The sequence below is a fragment of the Zootoca vivipara genome, chromosome 7 (assembly GCF_963506605.1).
Source record: "Zootoca vivipara chromosome 7, rZooViv1.1, whole genome shotgun sequence".
NCBI lineage: Eukaryota > Metazoa > Chordata > Lepidosauria > Squamata > Lacertidae > Zootoca > Zootoca vivipara.
The window spans coordinates 63,947,668-63,966,341 of NC_083282.1; the positions used below are offsets into that span (position 1 = coordinate 63,947,668).

At 39.7% G+C, this 18,674-nt stretch overlaps 1 protein-coding gene across 10 annotated transcripts in view; it reads left to right on the forward strand.

Moving 5' to 3' along the window:
- Positions 1-18,674, forward strand: part of PPP1R12B (protein phosphatase 1 regulatory subunit 12B) — a 105,392-nt gene that overhangs the window by 61,782 nt on the left and 24,936 nt on the right. Inside the window, exons 1-2 of one of the 10 annotated variants that reach the window (XM_060277178.1) lie at positions 777-2,770; positions 4,670-4,871. The exons of 8 other annotated variants lie outside the window; for them this stretch is intronic. In XM_060277178.1, coding sequence (XP_060133161.1) covers positions 2,766-2,770; positions 4,670-4,871 — 207 coding nt within the window. In that variant the 5' untranslated portion in view covers positions 777-2,765. Of the gene's footprint in view, positions 1-776; positions 2,771-4,669; positions 4,872-18,674 lie in introns of those variants that run through there. One more of the 10 variants, XM_035122911.2, reaches the window with a different exon arrangement.

Genomic DNA, 18,674 nt, shown 5'->3' on the forward strand with positions numbered 1-18,674 from the left:
TTTGCATAGGACTATCTAGCACTTTACTATTTACTATCATTTTATTTAAAAGTAAAAAGCAATACTAAAAGTACTTTTTCTGTATTGACTTGAAATCTTTGCGGATAGGATAGAGTTCTGAAACTCTTACACAACTACATAGTGTGGAATACCATGTGATGAACAATTAACAGGGTTGCCAACTTTTGGGGGCATACTTGGAATTTTGAGAAAGTGCCATAGAATTTTGAAAAAGCTGCTTGCCAAAGTTATAGCACATAACGACTGTCCTATCTAAAAGAAAGAGAGAGAGAGAGAAAGCACCACAAGATGGTGCAGGCAGGCTCCTCATAGCAGTCCTGCATCAATGGAGAAGAGACCTACATCAGCTACCATTACACTCACAGAGAGATGCTCTTTTCACCTTTCCTCTGTTCGGAATGGGTGGTACCAGTCATGGTGTCTAATGAACAAACTACATTTGTTCAATGTAGTTGACATCAAGCCAGTGCAAACAGAAATTGAGCAGGAGTCTGGTACATTGTGAATTTTTACAGGATATTTCCTGAGACCTTTTGTAAGTACCATAGGAGGTATTGGCTGGCACACTGGTGCCTATAAGTGATGTGTTGGTGACCCTTGAATTGTAGTACATAAGCTATTTTAACCTCAGTTATCCTGCTTGGATCCCAGAGAAGAACCAGTGTTTCATTTGGAAGATATAAGTAAGAGCACTCTCTTTGGAAGATATAAGTAAGAGCACTCTTTGGAAGATATAAGTAAGAGCTGTAGCTCTGAACTGAAAGTTCAGATTCAGGGAAAGAGAGTACAAAGAGATGAAAATAACCCCATAGAATTAGAGGGAGAGGGTTATATATTCACAACCCAGAGGCTATAAGGATCTAGCACATAACTAATCTAGACACAGTACAGAAGCATGTAGATTGTTTAGGAAGTGGGGAGAAAAAACAGAATAGAAAGACTTTGTTACTAAATCTACCTCCTTCCATGTTAAATTTTAGTAGACATGCTGCTACTGCTGCTGATAATAATTTATTACATGTACTCTGCCTTTCCAACTGGATAAATGGGCTCTAGAATGAAGGGAATCAACTGGAGAGCTAGAGAGTTATTGCATTGGAAACAGATAATGGGGAGTCCATGCTTTTTTAGGATGAAGTATTTTAAAGCTATGGGAAAGGAAGTTGTGAGTGTGAGTTAGCTCATATCCCATAGTTAAGTTTAGCTGACTCTTTGGACATCAAGAAGAAAATAATTAAGATTGTCAGGTGGAATAACCACATTAACACATCTTAAGCACATGGTTTAGGTTTCTTGACTTTAGCTTAAAAGCAAAATTATAAGCAGTCTTCCTTACCCTTTTCTCTCACTGGCAATATAAGACACAACTATTCTGGGGGGAGAAAATCATGAGAGGAAGGAGGGGCAGCAAAAATGTCATCACATGTCTGCTCCTGTTATAGTTCATAAATGTTGTGAGTAGGGATGCTGGTGAAGTTTCTGTGGGAACTCCTAAAAGCCCACCATAGGTACTTAGTCATGATAGAAGAGCCCTGATGAAATTTTTCACTGGCTCAGATTAAAATTCCTAGCTCTCCATGCCTATCTACCCTCCCCACCATTCTCGTCTTCTTAAGCAGTGGCAGAGGCAAGTAACAAGTTATAGAAAAGGAAAGGGATTTTGTTTCCCTCCCTCCCCTCCAGGTTCTGATGCAATTGGAGATGGAATTCTCAAGCAGGAGGTAATCTTTCTGAGCCTCTCAGATAGTATAAAAAACAGTCTGATCTTTCCCCCAGAAAACCTTGAATCAGCTCTAAGTTAATTCAAGGCAAGGTTCGGATAGCTTGCCATCTTTAGTTGGGCTCTTCTTTGGGGACTCTTGTCAAAAAGCGGGCTATAATCATAATTTAGCAATGTCTCTGATGAATCCACTTTTAAAAAGCTTTATATCTTCTTTCTAACTCATGCCACCCATACTGTATTATGTTCTTACAGGACTAATGTGTGGCTATTGAAGTTTGCAGGAAGTACCTTCTGTAGGCTTGGGCACTGGGACTGGTGAACGAGACACAACCAGTGTTTGATACCTTATTGGTAATAAGATTGTACACAGTCACAATGTTGATGTTCCTCCTAGTGATTTGGCATTCCTACTCGGATCACTGAAAGGAAGTACATGGAATTGTGAGTGCTGTTGACTCAGTTACTTCAAGTGGTGGTAAAGCTGCTACTGTGGAAGAGTAGCAGTCAACATCACACAATTCACAATGATGGGTAGGCTGATACATTGGGGAAAGGTTTAGGGTTGTAGTAGTTGGGTTGTAACCAGTGAAATTAGTGAGAAGGATGGTCTAGTAAGTTTTAGGGGTGATACTGATTTCACAAAGTTTAAGAAGCTCTAGATTGTTTTCAGTTCCTTTCTGTTTAAAATATCAACTGCTCAAAAGGTTTGAACTTTAATTGACAACATGCAGCAGCCTAAAACCGAACACTGGCATTAAAGGTTCAGTGTGTTCTAAATTATGCTATCTATTAGCTGTACTTTGTCTTTAAACACAAAGCTCTCCTCCCCCCTACCCCGCCCCAGCTCCTTCTAGCAGAGTCTAGCCACTGCTGATTATGAATCACTCCATTGTTCTTGGTATATTGACATAATGTTAGAAAAAAGAAGTGGTTTGTGGAATTTGGAGATCCTTAACTCCACTTTGATGTCAAGCTGGGTTACCTTCAAGATCTTTTGTATTCTGATACGACCTCTCTTGTCATGAGGTAGGCTACTTGAATAATTTTGTTTGGGAACACAAGCAATCATGGAAGAAAAAGCAGAAGTGCAAGATATTTAAAGAAATGAATTAAGGTTGTTTTGCGATGTGGGCCAATTATGCAAATAGGCACATTGGCAGCAAAGGGTTGCTTCATATGTATAAGAGGTTAAAAGTAATGTGTGTGCATATTCTTAAATTCTAACTCATTGCAAGATGCTCTGCCTAAGAAAATAGGATTTAAAGCATCTACTGTTCCCCTTTGTATCTTCAGCTGACTTGTTAATTCGTATAAATTGTACTTGAATACGATAGTTGCTCTACTAGTTTCTTAATCAGGTTTGGAAAAAATAAATCTTATCAGTTATCTGATTACTCTTTTCACACACACCTCCTTCAGCTGCAGTGTAATAAAGGTTTTGCCTAAACATATTTGTGGAACTTGAACCTAAATTTCAGTCCCTTAACTAATCACATAAATTAGATTTTACATAATTCTGTAATGCAGAGCCAGGCATTTATACTCAGAAGAGTACACAGTAATTTATCATTGTTAGCCAACATCCCTCTTGCATATTTTCCCAATTAAGTACCTGTTTGAATATTTGTTAAGCACAGTCATTATAATGCTAAATGATATTTTCTTGTTCTCAATTGTATTTTGACTTGGAGATTATTCAAGTGTTCTGAGAACTAAATAATTATCCCTGGTATTCTTGAGTGCTAATTTGCTAAAGGCAAACTTTATTTTAGCTTTGCTTTTGAATGCTGTTGGAATCCCGAAGAATAGTGCATAGATTGTGTATGAGATGCAAAATGTATCACACCCAAACCAATTTAGCAAATGCCTATACAAAAGTGAATTAGCTTTACAGCTTGTGCTAATTAGCTCTTCAGTTTACTTGTTACCATCAGGTAATACTAGCTATACATTCAACACAAGTGAGCCCAATGTATGATAGAGTTAAAAGGAAATTAGAGTTTGCTTGGGCACACCTATCTAGCAACATGTTCATTTTTACTTAGAATTCAAACTTTTAAGAGATTTTTAACTTTCTGCTCCACAAATTTTGACTGCCTGGCAGTGGCCTAAAATGCAAAAAACAAACAAAAACACCTTGTTAAAGAAGAAGCCCTAAATCACCCAAACATGCTAGAAAAACTAGTGGCTGGAACTTAGACCTTGCAAGCAAGCTGACTGAATTGTGCTCTGACCTCATACTTCGAAGCCATCTGGGCTTTAGGAACTTTCAGCTTTCTTTCTCCTACAAGTAGCAGCCCAAATCCCAAGTTGAAAGTGAATCTATGCCTTTGGCCTCCCTCCAGCATTCCTCACTGAGCAAGTAAGGATTTGGAATGTCAGAAAATAGCAAGAGGGGAGGGTAGATAGAAGTGTGTGAAGGCGTTCCTAACTTGGAGCATGGAACAAAACACAGTTTCATCTGGACTGCCCCTTTCTGTAGCAGCATTTGTTCCTTATTTGTACTTTCTCCCTAATGATGCAGCCCTGCTCCAGCAACAGAGATCTGCCTCGACAAGGCTGTGGATTTAAAAAAAATTCTGCTAAGGCGTCTTCCTAGCTGGATAAACTAGTAATCTTTAGGCTTTTGCCAATTTTGTTACCGGATTTCTTGCCATCATCGGTTGTTTGGAAATAGTCTGGCTTTGCTGTGTGAAAGCTCTGAATAGCAGAAAATCTTTTGGAAGACCTGACAGTGACATGCTCTAGCACTCTCCTCTGCCAGCAGAAGCTCCTGGGGGTCTGTCTTGTCATGATTAAAGCATTATGGAGAACAGCCCACTGTGACATTTGTTTCTGCAGTCATCAGCCTGGTGCCTAGAAACTTGTAACTTTGAACACTGGCTAAAATACTATAATTGTCAAACTAGTTTCTTCTTGCTTTAGAAGGCACCACCCAGCTGCACATAGTGAGACAGAGGTGAAGAGTTGGATCTTGTTCCTACTGAGAGGTGACCTGTTGCCTTGCCACCACCCTGAATGGACCATGTCGTCCTTGTATACCAGGAGTAAGGAGTTTACTCGAAACAGAAAGTCTCAGTCTGATTCTCCCCCATCGTCTCCTTCCCCGATTGCAAAGACACTCAGAGTAAGCAAAGAGCTTTTCATTTCTGTGCTATATTGTAACTTGCTAAGGGCTGATTATGTTCACAGATTACTTGTGCCTTTTCCCACTTGAGTCTTTCTGTGTGATTCATTTCTCTTCTGAAGGTATCTGTGTGAAATAAAGCCTTGGCAAAGCTCTTCTGTAGAAGGAGCCTTCAACAGTATAGTTATGCAGGGTCTTCACATCTTGCTATAGTTACTGATTCAGGGATTATAAGTAAATCACTTGAATTTGCTTCCTATCTCTTCACAGTGAACAGGAACTGCATTTGCTGAATATTTTTACTAGGAGGGCATAGGCTTTGAAATGAAAATTCAGGCAAAACCTGAACAGCTTGTTAAACTGCTGTGCGCTTCTTATATTTCACAATATTGCTAGCATTTTGAAGTTTGGACATATCTCTTATCTGGAAAATTCTGATGGAATATTATGATCTGTAGTACTTTAAAGGTCCAGAAAATAGCCTCTTTGTGAGAGATACTGATGAAGTTGAGATATCCATAGTTCTAGCTGGCATTATTTTTCAAAGTGTCAAGAGTTCCCATTTGTAAGAAAGTATTAAAACCTTCTGAACACAAATTCTTTGTAAGTTTTCCTGAATCACTCTTCTTTCTTTCTTTCTTTCTTTCTTTCTTTCTTTCTTTCTTTCTTTCTTTCTTTCTTTCTTTCTTTCTTTCTAAAAAGTAGCATGAGTCAATTTGAACATTCTTGCCATTTCTGATTACTTAATGGCACATAGAAACATTTCATACTTGTGTTGCCATGACCAGTAGAAACTTCATACAAATGCAAGTCTGATACTAACGCTACTGTATCGTATTGTAGGTGAGAAATAGTACAAAGCTGATATAATAATCTAAAGCAGCTGCAATGAATATGTCCTTTCAAAAATTCCAGATATTTATTTACATATCAGCAGTCAGCAACGTGTAGGGAACTGGGTTAGCATTTATGGGAATTCATTTGCTACCTGAATGATGAGCCAGAGAAACTGGTGAATTTCCCCTTTTCTCTATTCCTTGTTTAGATTTCACTTTGATTTTAAAGCAAACTGGCTTTAGTGAGTCTGCATTATTAGTTGCAGGCAATTAATTGTGATCTGGTACACTGAAAATTCTTAGTATTTACCATGACATAAAAGCCTGTTAGATGCTCTTATGATTGTAACTTACTCTGCTTCCAAAGAAGAAAACTGGGAAGTAGCTATATATTTAAATTTAGTAACAGCTCTGCAATACATCTTGGGGACATGGGTGGCGCTGTGGGTTAAACCACAGAGCCTAGGGCTTGCCGATCAGAAGGTCGGCGGTTCAAATCCCTGCGATGGGGTGAGCTCCCGTTGCTCGGCCCCAGCTCCTGCCAACCTAGCAGTTCGAAAGCACGTCAAAGTGCAAGTAGATAAATAGGTAAAGGGTGTTTCCGTGTGCTGCTCTGGTTCGCCAGAAGCGGCTTTGTCATGCTGGCCACATGACCTGGAAGCTGTACGCCATCTCCCTTGGACAATAACGCTAGATGAGCGCTGCAAAGTCGGTCACGACTGGACCTAATGGTCAGGGGTCCCTTTACCCTTTACCTGCAATACATCTTAGCTGTAGCTAAACATAATGCCGAATACCTATTTTACGATGCATGTGTTAATACTTGATGTGTAAGTGGAGTCACAACACTTTAAGGTAATTTTGGTTGAGGATTAACTTCCTAAGAAACTAGTGGGTCAATGGCAACTTTAAAGATTTTGTTTAAAGTTGTAATGCACCTTTCCTAGTGCCATTCCTTAAGTCAGGGGCTCATGTATTAATGGCTAAGCAAAGATCTTCTATTTTATTTATCATCCATGGGGATACCTGCTTAACTTTCCCATCTCTTGCACTACTTCTTCACTTGAACCCACTTTTGCTGTGCTTCACAACTCTCATCCAGCTTCCCCACCCTTACTTTTGTTCTCCTTTGTGGCTCTTTAGGTGTCGGGAAGGGATTTATGACCTCCCTTTTCTGCATTTCTGGTTTGAGAAACACTGGGCGACAGGCATGTAAAGGAGCCATACAGAGAGAGACTCCTTTCTGTGCAGTTGATTGTTTAATTGGGCAATTTTCCTCATCTGTCAATTAAACTGCTTATTAGGATCTATTGTTAAGCAATTAAATCACTCCTTCGTACTCTGGAGAGCTCTTGTTGTACTGAAACAGTAAACAGGTTAATCAGGCTTCCATCATCTACACACCTTCCACTAGTTTTGTCTTATACAAGCACTAGTTCATTTCGAAATAGTATGCCTCAAGATCCATGAAAGGCTTTTTTTGTATGTGGTCCCAAAGCTTGTTCACTTAGGTAATCAGTATGCCTGTTGAGATAACTTTTCATCTTCACAAAATAAACCTGTAATAGAAATCAATTGCATGTATATTCTAAGGTGATTCAGTCTTCATACAACTTCCAGCATTCTGCTTAGCTCTCTGTATGCGAGTCAGTCTCTCAGACAGTTGGCGTTTGCATGAAGTTATTGCCATTCATGCAGCAGAGTAAAGTATACAGAAGGGAAAAAACAGGTTTTCCTCATGCTCTGACTGCCGTATTAGGAGATGTGTAGGAAGGTTCTTCTAGAGCTAATTGAGCAGTCACACTGATTTTCCTTTTGCTGGTCTTTCTCCGTGGTTTGACTTGTTTGCTTCAAATGAATCTTGACACTTTGCTCTGCTAGTGTTTCTTTGCAGTGCGCCTGCTTTCTCTGACTATGTAGAGCTGGTGTATGAATAGTATTTTCTTTCAGCAGCATAATAGACTGCAGACCATTTAGTTCCATTTTCCACTCACTCCATGATTGAAAGACTAGATATTAAATCATGGGCCTTGAAGATCTGAATTGTAGGGAGGTGACAGTTGGCTGGGAAGAGAAGCTAGCAAAAAGGATAGTTTGACCATACAGAGTGGGCATGAATGCTTTAATTCATTATCTCATGTGTACTCCTATAATACATTATTATTAGGAGGAGAATAAAACTCTTATTGACAAATTGCCTGAACAGGATTCAAGTTGTTTTCTCACAAATGATAAGCCATGGCAATTGGAGATCAAATTGTTAACTTAGTTAAGTGTCTGTTAGTAGCTACTACCAAGGTGCCAAATTTGTTCTTAGTTGCCTCCCTGCAAAAGTAAAAGTAAAATCTTACTGTACTTTTTAAACCCTGAAACACGATTGTAAGGATCCAGAGGGGTGAACACGACATCCTCTTTTAAGTTTCCTTTGCAGAAGGTTGCCCCACTGCAAAAGCAGAAGTGTGTCTCTAAATATTCCGTAATCCAAAAATGCTTCTAAAGGAAAATATTTTAGAGAGGAAATGATACCAATGCATGCATGTTTTTGCCCCCTCTCTGTGTCTTCTCTATTTGCGTCTACTGATTCTCATGCCTCCTATTTGAACTTAAAAAACAGTTTGACTGATTGGGTAGAAGGCAGAAATTTGGGGAATGTATAGAGTGCTGAAAATGGCTTATTTGAGCAGCTTGTCTTTGTACTAAATAGGTTAATAACTCTAAAATACAACTAATATTAATAATAACAGTAAACCACTATCAGTTCACATTTCAGATACAGTGGTACTTCTGGTTGCGAATGGGATCTGTTCCAGAGGCCTGTTAGCAACCTGAAAAGGTCTCATCCTGAGTGCCGCGTCTGCCCAAGGCGCGTGACATAATTCGTCACTTCTGAGCATGTGCAAAGCACGGTTTATCTGCGTGTGTGCACAGGTCACAGACGCACCGAACCTGGAAGTAACTTGTTCTGGGACTTCCAGGTTCGGCGCGTCCATATCCCGAAAAGACGCATCCTGTAACATGAGATATGACTACACAGTGACCATCGGTAGATGAAACTTAAATTGAATTTAAGTTGATATGAGCCTTTCAGATGGTATGCATGTGAGGTTTACATCTATAGTGAATAAACTAAATTAAATAAACATATTTAATGTTTATTTAACATATTAAATGTTCAGGTGTAGCCATAGGAATCCTGTGGCCCTTGGATGTTGTTGGACTTCATCTCCTGTCATACCTGATCATTGTCAATGCTGTCTGGGGCTGATAGGAATTGGAGTCACCCTGCCTGCCCTGGATAGCTCAGTTAGTTAGAGCATGGTACTGATAATGCTAGGTCTCATACACCCCAGGTAGTGTGGTTGGTGACCTTGAGCCAGACATCTTGGAGAGTGAAGTCAAATGGGCCTTAGAAAGCACTGCTAATAACAAGGCCAGTGGAAGTGATGATATTCCAGCTGAACTATTTAAAATTTTAAAAGATGATGCTGTTAAGGTGCTACACCCAATATGCCAGCAAGTTTGGAAAACTCAGCAATGGCCAGAGGATTGGAGAAGATCAGTCTACATCCCAATTCCAAAGAAGGGCAGTGCCAAAGAATGCTCCAACTACCGCACAATTGCGCTCATTTCACACGCTAGCAAGGTTATGCTTAAAATTCTACAAGGCAGGCTTAGGCAGTATGTGGACCGAGAACTCCCAGAAGTGCAAGCTGGATTTCGAAAGGGCAGAGGAACCAGAGACCAAATAGCAAACATGCGCTGGATTATGGAGAAAGCTAGAGAGTTCCAGAAAAACGTCTACTTCTGCTTCATTGACTATGCAAAAGCCTTTGACTGTGTCGACCACAGCAAACTATGGCAAGTTCTTAAAGAAATGGGAGTGCCTGATCACCTCATCTGTCTCCTGAGAAATCTCTATGTGGGACAAGAAGCTACAGTTAGAACTGGATATGGAACAACTGATTGGTTCAAAATTGGGAAAGGAGTACGACAAGGTTGTATATTGTCTCCCTGCTTATTTAACTTATATGCAGAATTCATCATGCGAAAGGCTGGACTAGATGAATCCCAAGCCGGAATTAAGATTGCCGGAAGAAATATCAACAACCTCAGATATGCAGATGACACAACCTTGATGGCAGAAAGCGAGGAGGAATTAAAGAACCTTTTAATGAGGGTGAAAGAGGAGAGCGCAAAATATGGTCTGAAGCTCAACATCAAAAAAACCAAGATCATGGCCACTGGTCCCATCACCTCCTGGCAAATAGAAGGGGAAGAAATGGAGGCAGTGAGAGATTTTACTTTCTTGGGCTCCTTGATCACTGCAGATGGTGACAGCAGTCACGAAATTAAAAGACGCCTGCTTCTTGGGAGAAAAGCAATGACAAACCTAGACAGCATCTTAAAAAGCAGAGACATCACTTTGCCGACAAAGGTCCGTATAGTTAAAGCTATGGTTTTCCCAGTAGTGATGTATGGAAGTGAGAGCTGGACCATAAAGAAGGCTGACCGTCGAAGAATTGATGCTTTTGAATTATGGTGCTGGAGAAGACTCTTGAGAGTCCCATGGACTGCTAGAAGATCAAACCTATCCATTCTTAAGGAAATCAGCCCTGAGTGCTCCCTGGAAGGACAGATCGTGAAGCTGAGGCTCCAATACTTTGGCCACCTCATGAGAAGAGAAGAATCCTTGGAAAAGACCCTGATGTTGGGAAAGATTGAGGGCACTAGGAGAAGGGGATGACAGAGGACAAGATGGTTGGACAGTGTTCTCGAAGCTACGAACATGAGTTTGACCAAACTGCGGGAGGCAGTGCAAGACAGGAGTGCCTGGCGTGCTATGGTCCATGGGGTCACGAAGAGTCGGACACGACTAAACGACTAAACAACAACAACAACACTGATAATGCTAAGGTTGCAGGTTCAATCACTGTATGGGACAGCTGCATATTCCTGCATTGCAGGGGGTTGGACTAGATGATCCTCAGGCTCCCTTTCAACTCTACAGTTCTATGTTTCTGTGATTCTATGAACATTATGAGGGCAACAAGTTTACCCCAACTGGATTATGGGGTTCCAGCTGTTCAAAATATTTGGACATGACTTTGGTACTAGAATACCCAGATTCAAATCTTAATGTAGGTGTAGAGATAACTATCTACTGGGATGAAATACTATTGTTTTAATACTTATAATGAGAACAACAAGGTATTTTGAAAATCTGTCAGGCTTCTTGTAAAAGGACAGGATATTGCACATCTGTTTATATTATTCATGACAATATATTAATCTTAAGTGTATTAACCTTACCCCATGGTGGTGCCCATTGTTCCAAATCGCTGAAAACCTCCTTTATGAACCTATTCAGATTCAATACGTATAGTGTAATCATTTTAGAAATATCTATTTAACCAAAATACCTAAATAAGTTAAAACCCTGTGCACCAACAAAATGGCCAGTTAGCATATATTTCAGATTTTGATTAATTAGTTGTATACCCTGACATTCTACCCAAACTATTTTTATTAAATAATGTTGCATTGAGGAATTTATTTCCTTTGTTGCTCTCTGCCCTGTGCAACATGGCTTCAAGACCGTTCCTTTTCTACTAGTATGACCCATCCATTCAGTTCTTAGTAATAGATAATGCAGAACTCATTTTTACTTATGGGTTCCCCCCCCCTTTTAAGTCATTTTAAGGGAACAATTCTACAACTATAATTGACTTGACATAAGCCAGACCTAGACCTTCAGAGACTTAACATCAAAGTTCTGCACTGAGCTACAGAACAACTGTTAATGTTCAAGACAGCCACTAAATAAATCTGGCACACATTTCCAGTATCCTACACTGCTGGAGGCCTGAAGCTCAGTAAGAAGCGTTAATGAATAGCCAACTTTTAGGACTGCCAGTTGTAAAGCTGAGTTTTGTTTGAAGTGCTTTTACACATCAGTTATCCCTTTTTTATTTTTATTTTTGTGTGTGTCATAAATAAGTAATAAAGACTAACCAAATTTGTGCTGAGAGCATAGGGAAACTAGGCTCCATTGACTGAGACTTCTTTTTGCTGTGCATCTCATACCAAATTGAACCAGACTTGAAGAAATGCTTCTCTAGTGTCAACAACAATCTGCCTTTAGTTCAAGAGGCAATTTCCAGCTGCCAGCGCTGTATAGCAGAGGGCCTGGTTCTCATGATGTACATGGCTCTACCTTGGCTCTGAGCGCTTACTTAAAATGTGGTATGCTCATAGTAGACTCATTGAAATCAATGAACCTAGTCTTTCAGCCTGGCAGAGAATGGCTTTTGAACTTCTGTCCCCAAATAACCAACCTGAGAGAGCATACAATGACTAAAATGTTGCACTACAACAGTATAGTGGCCATCCTCATTAGATTTGAACCACCTTCCAGGAAATGTAAGTATATTCCATTCTTCTGTAATAAAAAGACATATTCCAGTGGGTGGGATAAAAGAAGGTACAGCCCTATAACCCTTCTCACGATGAAATGAGGAGAGGCCCTGCATCTTCTGTGAATGCTTGCATTTTATTTCCTCTTGATACTGCCTTTCTGGAGAGCTTTAGATTTTATTGTCAGGTGGAATGTTTGCTCAACAGCATTTTTCTTTAAAGTGGTCAAGTAGGTAGGTTTCTGAATTCTGACCTTTTCTGAAGTTAAATAAAGTTCATCTTGATATTGTGTGCAGCATTGTCTACCTTTAGGTTTGATGCTAATGAAGTGCAGCTGCACAGACCTTGAAGAGGCAGCTGGGGAAACTGAGGCAAAAGACAGAAATAATAAAGCCTTTTAATACTACAGTGTTTCAGTCCTATTTGAGTACTGCATTGGAACCATGTGCTAGTCAGATGTAGATGCCAGTTAGAATTACAGAATTTACTTCAAATTAAACAAGTTCTGTTTCTGTTGTGAATACCATAAGCTCTTCAGCTAGATGATGAAACTGCCATTCATAACAACTAATCCTTTATGTTCTAGCAAAACCAAACCAAAACAACCAGGGATTTTTTTCTGTTAAATCCATTGATTTATAGCTCCTGAAAAATCATGCTTTGTATTAGACATATTGGGGTTATTCAGAGGTTGCTCAGTTACCCTGGGTTATTAATCACATGGATAGGATTGGAGATCTTTGAGCTAACCTAAATACATACAACTGAGAACACTGACTGGGTTTGAGAAATACATTGGGTGTCCTTGGCTGTCCAGTACCTTCTAAGCCTCTGCCAAATCTCTAGTTTTTCACAGCACACCTAACATAAAATGACTGCTTGTCATTTCCAGTAATCTTTGTCATAATGGGCATCATTGTTCTCAGACTAGTAAATAGTAGTTAAGTTTTTTCCCCTTCAAAGAGGGAGTTTAAAAGAGAATAGGGAGTGCAGTAATTGTTCATGGAACAAGGTAGGCAGTCCTTATTGTACTAATAATAGAGTACAGTTGCATCCTTTAACCCTTTCCCCTGCAGAGAGACAGAAAGGTTCCATGAAGATTTAATGCTAATATATGCCACCTGTTTTTTAACATTGGCATCTAATAAAAATCTTGTCCATTCATGCATATTTAAACACATCTTTTCAGCTTTTGTGAATAAAATTCATGGCCTATAAATCAGTCTTAAGTAAAATCACATTCTTCTTGCCTAAAGCAAGACAAGTCATGGTCTGGGAGATTAGTATAATGACATGGCTTCTATGGATAAAGACCATCCTTCCCTGAAGTTTCTACCTCATCTTAGCTGCAGTTGGTTCAGCTTTGAGCTGGGATGAAAGTCTATTGTAGAAAAGCTGCTCTATGTTCCAGCCAGTTTTGAACATGATAATTTTATAAGAGGTGGTTCAGCTACTTGGTCAAAAACAAGCTTGTTGGGTTATAGGCATGTGGCACATCAGTGGATGTTACACACATAAGCAGGAGGGGAGAACAGGCCTGAAAATACATTTGCTTTTGTTTTGGAGCTTCAGGAAATTATCTGAAAACAGTTGCTTGAAGTGAGCCATTAAGTTACTTTTCAACATGACTTAAAACTTTTCTGTGAGAAGTGGAAGAAGACAGCTTGGTTGAAACCATGAACCAAGTTGGCAAGTATTTTTGCACCTTCAAAAAGACTACCTTTGGTAACTTTTCAGTGAGTCAAAAGGGTGTAAAATTGTTCTGAGGGCAGAAAAGAGGGATCATCCCAAGGACATAAGCCATTAATGAAGCAACAGAGCCAGTGTTCTCTGGGTTGCCAAAGTTCATGGGAAATCTCAGTGCGTCAAAATAGATTTTCTGGTCTAGGAGCAGAGAAGCAGGCTTAGTGTTCACCTATTGCTTACTGAATAAAGAGTGGCAGCTTAAATAAGATACCTGTCCAGATGATAGGCTATCAGTCCTCACTGGATCGCTATAATGTGTGTCCCCATCCTCATTCTGTGGCTGTTAACTGGATGAATAGACTCAGAATATAAAAGTGGTACCTTATTGACCTGGAATGCGGGTGGAGCTGTGCGTTCAACCACAGAGCCTAGGGCTTGCCAATCAGAAGGTCGGTGGTTTGAATCCCCACGACGGGGTGAGCTCCCTGCTCCTGCCAACCTAGCAGCTCGAAAGCACATCAAAGTGCAAGTAGATAAATAGGTACCGTTCTGGCGGGAAGGTAAACGGCGTTTCTGTGCGCTGCTCTGGTTCGCCAGAAGCGGCTTAGTCATGCTGGCACATGACCCGGAAGCTGTATGCCGGCTCCCTTGGCCAGTAAAGCGAGATGAGCGCTGCAACCCCAGAGTCGTCCGTGACTGGACCTAATGGTTAGGGGTCCCTCTACCTTTACCTTATTGACCTAAAAATGCATGTATAATGTAAACTACATCAGTTATGATACCATTCGCCAGTTGAGAAAATAGCTTAGTAGTTTTTCTGTCCTGTCCATCGTTATGTATTTTTCAACCAGTGTTCCATCTTCTCATTAGTGTTACTTGGGTTTGTTTCACTGGCTATTTTGCTACTATTTATATATTTTTATTTTGTTATTTTAAGTTACATATATGTACATTTTGAGTACAGTATAGTACCACTTATATATGCTGAACTCCCATCATCCCAGACCACTGACCATACTAGCTGGGACTGATAGAAACTGTGGTTCAGCAAAATCTAGAGGGCCAGAATTTCACTACTTGGGCAGGAAGTGATTGGTGCATAGGTATAGGCTCCAGATCACCTGTCTCCTTAGTCCCATGGGATTGCTTGGTTTACTGCAGTCCACCAACAGTTTCTTTGCTTGCCACCACAGTGGGGCACAACAGGAAGCATTTTTTCACTTGTTCAGAAGTGGGCCAATGTGTTTTCTGTTGTCCTTTCCATTCAGAGCTAAAACAATGTTGCTTTCTTCTTGCTGTGTGACACCATGGTGCTGTCGTGTTAGCTACAGTACATGATCCCCGATATCCTGGAATCATGTAGTTTGCAGGAAATAAACTTTAATGAATGGTGCTGAAACAGTTTCCAGAAAAGGACTGTGAACATGACAAGATAAGCATGAAAACTTTGGAGGAAAAAAACATTTTTGGGCGGGGAGTTCAGTCAACTATCAAGCCATTGTTTTTGTTTTTTAAAAAACTTCATTCACTCATATAAGGGCAGTAATTAATATACAAAAATGCAAAATAGATTTTGCTATGCAGTCTAAGCAAGTCTTGTTTTCTGTTAGCTCAGCCAGTTGGAGAGGAGCATAAATGTTGGAAACATTTTTGTTTGCAAAAACATGTAAATATCATACTTTCCCTCCCCTTTCCTTCCCTTTGGGGTCAGATGTTGGCCATAGAAGAAAGCATTTGAAGCCAATTAAGCCCGTTTCTCTTTTGGCAGGAGACTTCAGCTGTTCATGCCTGAGTCTTTTAAAATTGCATTGCTGTAAAAGCTTTAAGGAGCATGGTTTTAATTACACTTATGCCATCTGTAGAACCTTTTGAGTTTAAAAGCAGGACTTTAATGTTCCATAATCCTACATATATCTACAATCAAAATTCTATGCTTTTCCTGGCTCTTTACAATCCTTTTGTTGTCCAAATTTACAGAATAATTGCCAATACCTAACCCTGTTCTTCTACATTAAAAACAGAAATGAAGTGTGTATGGTGAAAGAAAAAAACTATGCAGCAACTTATTTGCCCCTTTCTGTTTATTTTACTATCTGCTGCTACAGGTTCACAGTTAGGTCAGCTAAGCCCAATTTTATGAAGTTTTCTTTCAGTATTTCCACATGAGAATTAATTCTGGAAACTCACGCATGCACATTGGTTTTTTTTGTTTCTTTGCACCATTCATATGATATCGATGTCATCAAAATTCCATCTCTTCATCTTTAATCATTTAATCCAAATTTATCCATTCTGTAAGAAATCTGGCAAGTATAACATGTGCAATCATTGCTGGTGTGGAATCCTGTCAGCAAATTTGTTAATGGGTGGTTTATCATGTGTGTAGCCTCCACTTTCACAGGGCTGTGTGCGTTTGCTCCTCACCTGAGCACAATTCTTTTCATTTACAGCAACCCCTATAACTACTGATTGTTGCCTGGGGAAGGCATGTTTGAATTACAACGCCCCAGCTAGGAGGAGCTCATGCCTCCATTTTGTCCATTGTGAAACATGATAACCCAAGGCTTTGCTTTTTTTTTACTCTTGCATGCTTCTTGGGATTTATTTGGACTTTTTGTTAAAGGTGTGCATGCACAAGTGAAGAAAGACTTATGTATGTGCCCAGAATAGGGAAAGGGGGAGGAGTGATTGAGGTGAAGGACAAGGAACACAAATTGGATGCCCATATTCAAGGTATTGCATGGGCATACATGGATTGGGGGACAGGATGGAGAGCATCAATAACCTATCTTGCAGGGGAGAAAGAACTGTGGAAGTATCCTTGCTTCCACTCAAAAAACAAACCCAAGCATATGAGATTATTGTATTTATGATGTAATTCCAATTTTTAAAATTCACATAAAGTATAGTTTGAACATATGTCTACATAGTACATTTTACATAAGTTTATTCTAGAGAGAGAGAAATTGAGAACTCTATGTTGTTTATATAGGGTAGTATTCATATCAGTTGCTCTTGCTGGGATTTGTTAAATGCGAGTTTCTTCAAGATGTAGGAAATGAGTTTCTTTTCTCATTTCTCAAAAAACATTTGCCAATCATTTTTTCCTCTCTCCCAAGAAAACTTGAAGCCAGTTGTGCTGGCCTCGTCATGTGAACTGCTTAGGAACCTTAATTAAAATGTAGCCATTACCAACAGCTGCAGCAATGTCAAGAGTTGGCTTTGCTTTCTAAATAAATTCATAACACAGCTGCTCAGAGAAAGTTTGCCTTTGTCCCAACCTTAGTTTTCATAAACTTAATCATGCAATCTTGGTTCATGTGGGATACAAATAGGCCAAGCGTATCCAAGAATTCCAAGTACTGGAAAAGGTCTAAGCTTTCCAAGAAGCAACATCTGAAATGTCAAATCACTTCCTGTAACTTGTTAAGTTTTTATTCACTTGGGTAACTTGACAATGCATCATTTACAAGTCCCACTGCTTCACTGGAACTTGCTTCCAAGAAAGTGTGGTTAGAATTACATCCTTTAGCTTAGAATTTATGATTATTGTTGTTATTACATTCTGTTTCCTGGGCTCTGCCTGGTACTATGTTTCCCTCTTACATAAACCATGTCAGAACTGGTAGAATGTCATTTTATGACATAAAATTGTCATTTTATCCCCACAATGTTTTCACTTGGAATGTTCAGAAACTGGACAAAGGTCCGGTGAGATTCTGTTAGGATTCCATATATTGTCTAAGTTAGACTTCATTGAAATGGCAGGTTATGGTTTTCATTTTGCTAGAAGCGATTCATACATGACACACTTTCATTTGAATACATGGTGTACTTCATTAAAACTTGTACGAAACAGTCCTCCCCTCGCCCACAAATCGGCAATGTAACTTGAAAAAAATACACACATGTATGTATTTCTATCATATACATCCTTGTTTCTCCTCTCTCACCTGTTTGAACTACTGCAATGCGCTTTACTTGGGGCTACCTTTGAAGGTGACCCAGAAACTGCAATTAATCCAGAATGTAGCAGCTAGACTAGTGACTGGGAGTGGCCGCTGGGACCACATAACACCGGTCCTGAGAAATCTACACTGGCTCCCAGTACCTTTCCGAGCACAATTCAAAGTGTTGGTACTAACCTTTAAAGCCCTAAACGGCCTCGGTCCTGTATACCTGAAGGAGCGTCTTCAACCCCATCATTCAGACCGGACACTGAGATCCAGCACAGAGGGCCTTCTGGCGGTTCCCTCATTGCGAGAAGTGAGGTTACAGGGAACCAAGCAGAGGGCCTTCTCGGTAGTGGCACCCGCCCTGTGGAACACCCTCCCAGCAGATGTCAAGGCAATAAGCAACTATTCTACTTTTAGAAGACAACTGAAGGCAGCCCTGTTTATGGAAGTTTTTAATGTTTGTTGCTGTACTGTTTTTAATATTCGGTTGGAAGCCGTTCAGAGTGGCTGGGGAAACCCAGCCAGATGGGCGGGGTATAAACATTATTATTATTATTATTATTATTATTATTTTATTTGAAGAGTTTCTTCATATTCTAAAACATAAATATTTAGGTTGTAGTACTTGCTAATCTTAAAATAAAGTGGATTAGGTCTACAAATTTGACTTCATATCAAAAGCTGTCATTAAAAGAGATTAGCAGAGGAATATGCAGTGTGCTAAATGAATTTTGACATGAATGACTTTTCTTTGCAGTCTTCAGAGCGGGAAAGTGGCAATAAATGAATACTTTGGACCAATAAGTACACATTAGGAAGCTGGGTTCTGTACTACAGTGTGGAATTCTAGGAAGCAAGTACATCAACACTTGGGGACTTTCAGAACAAATTGCTAGTTAAAATAAATACAA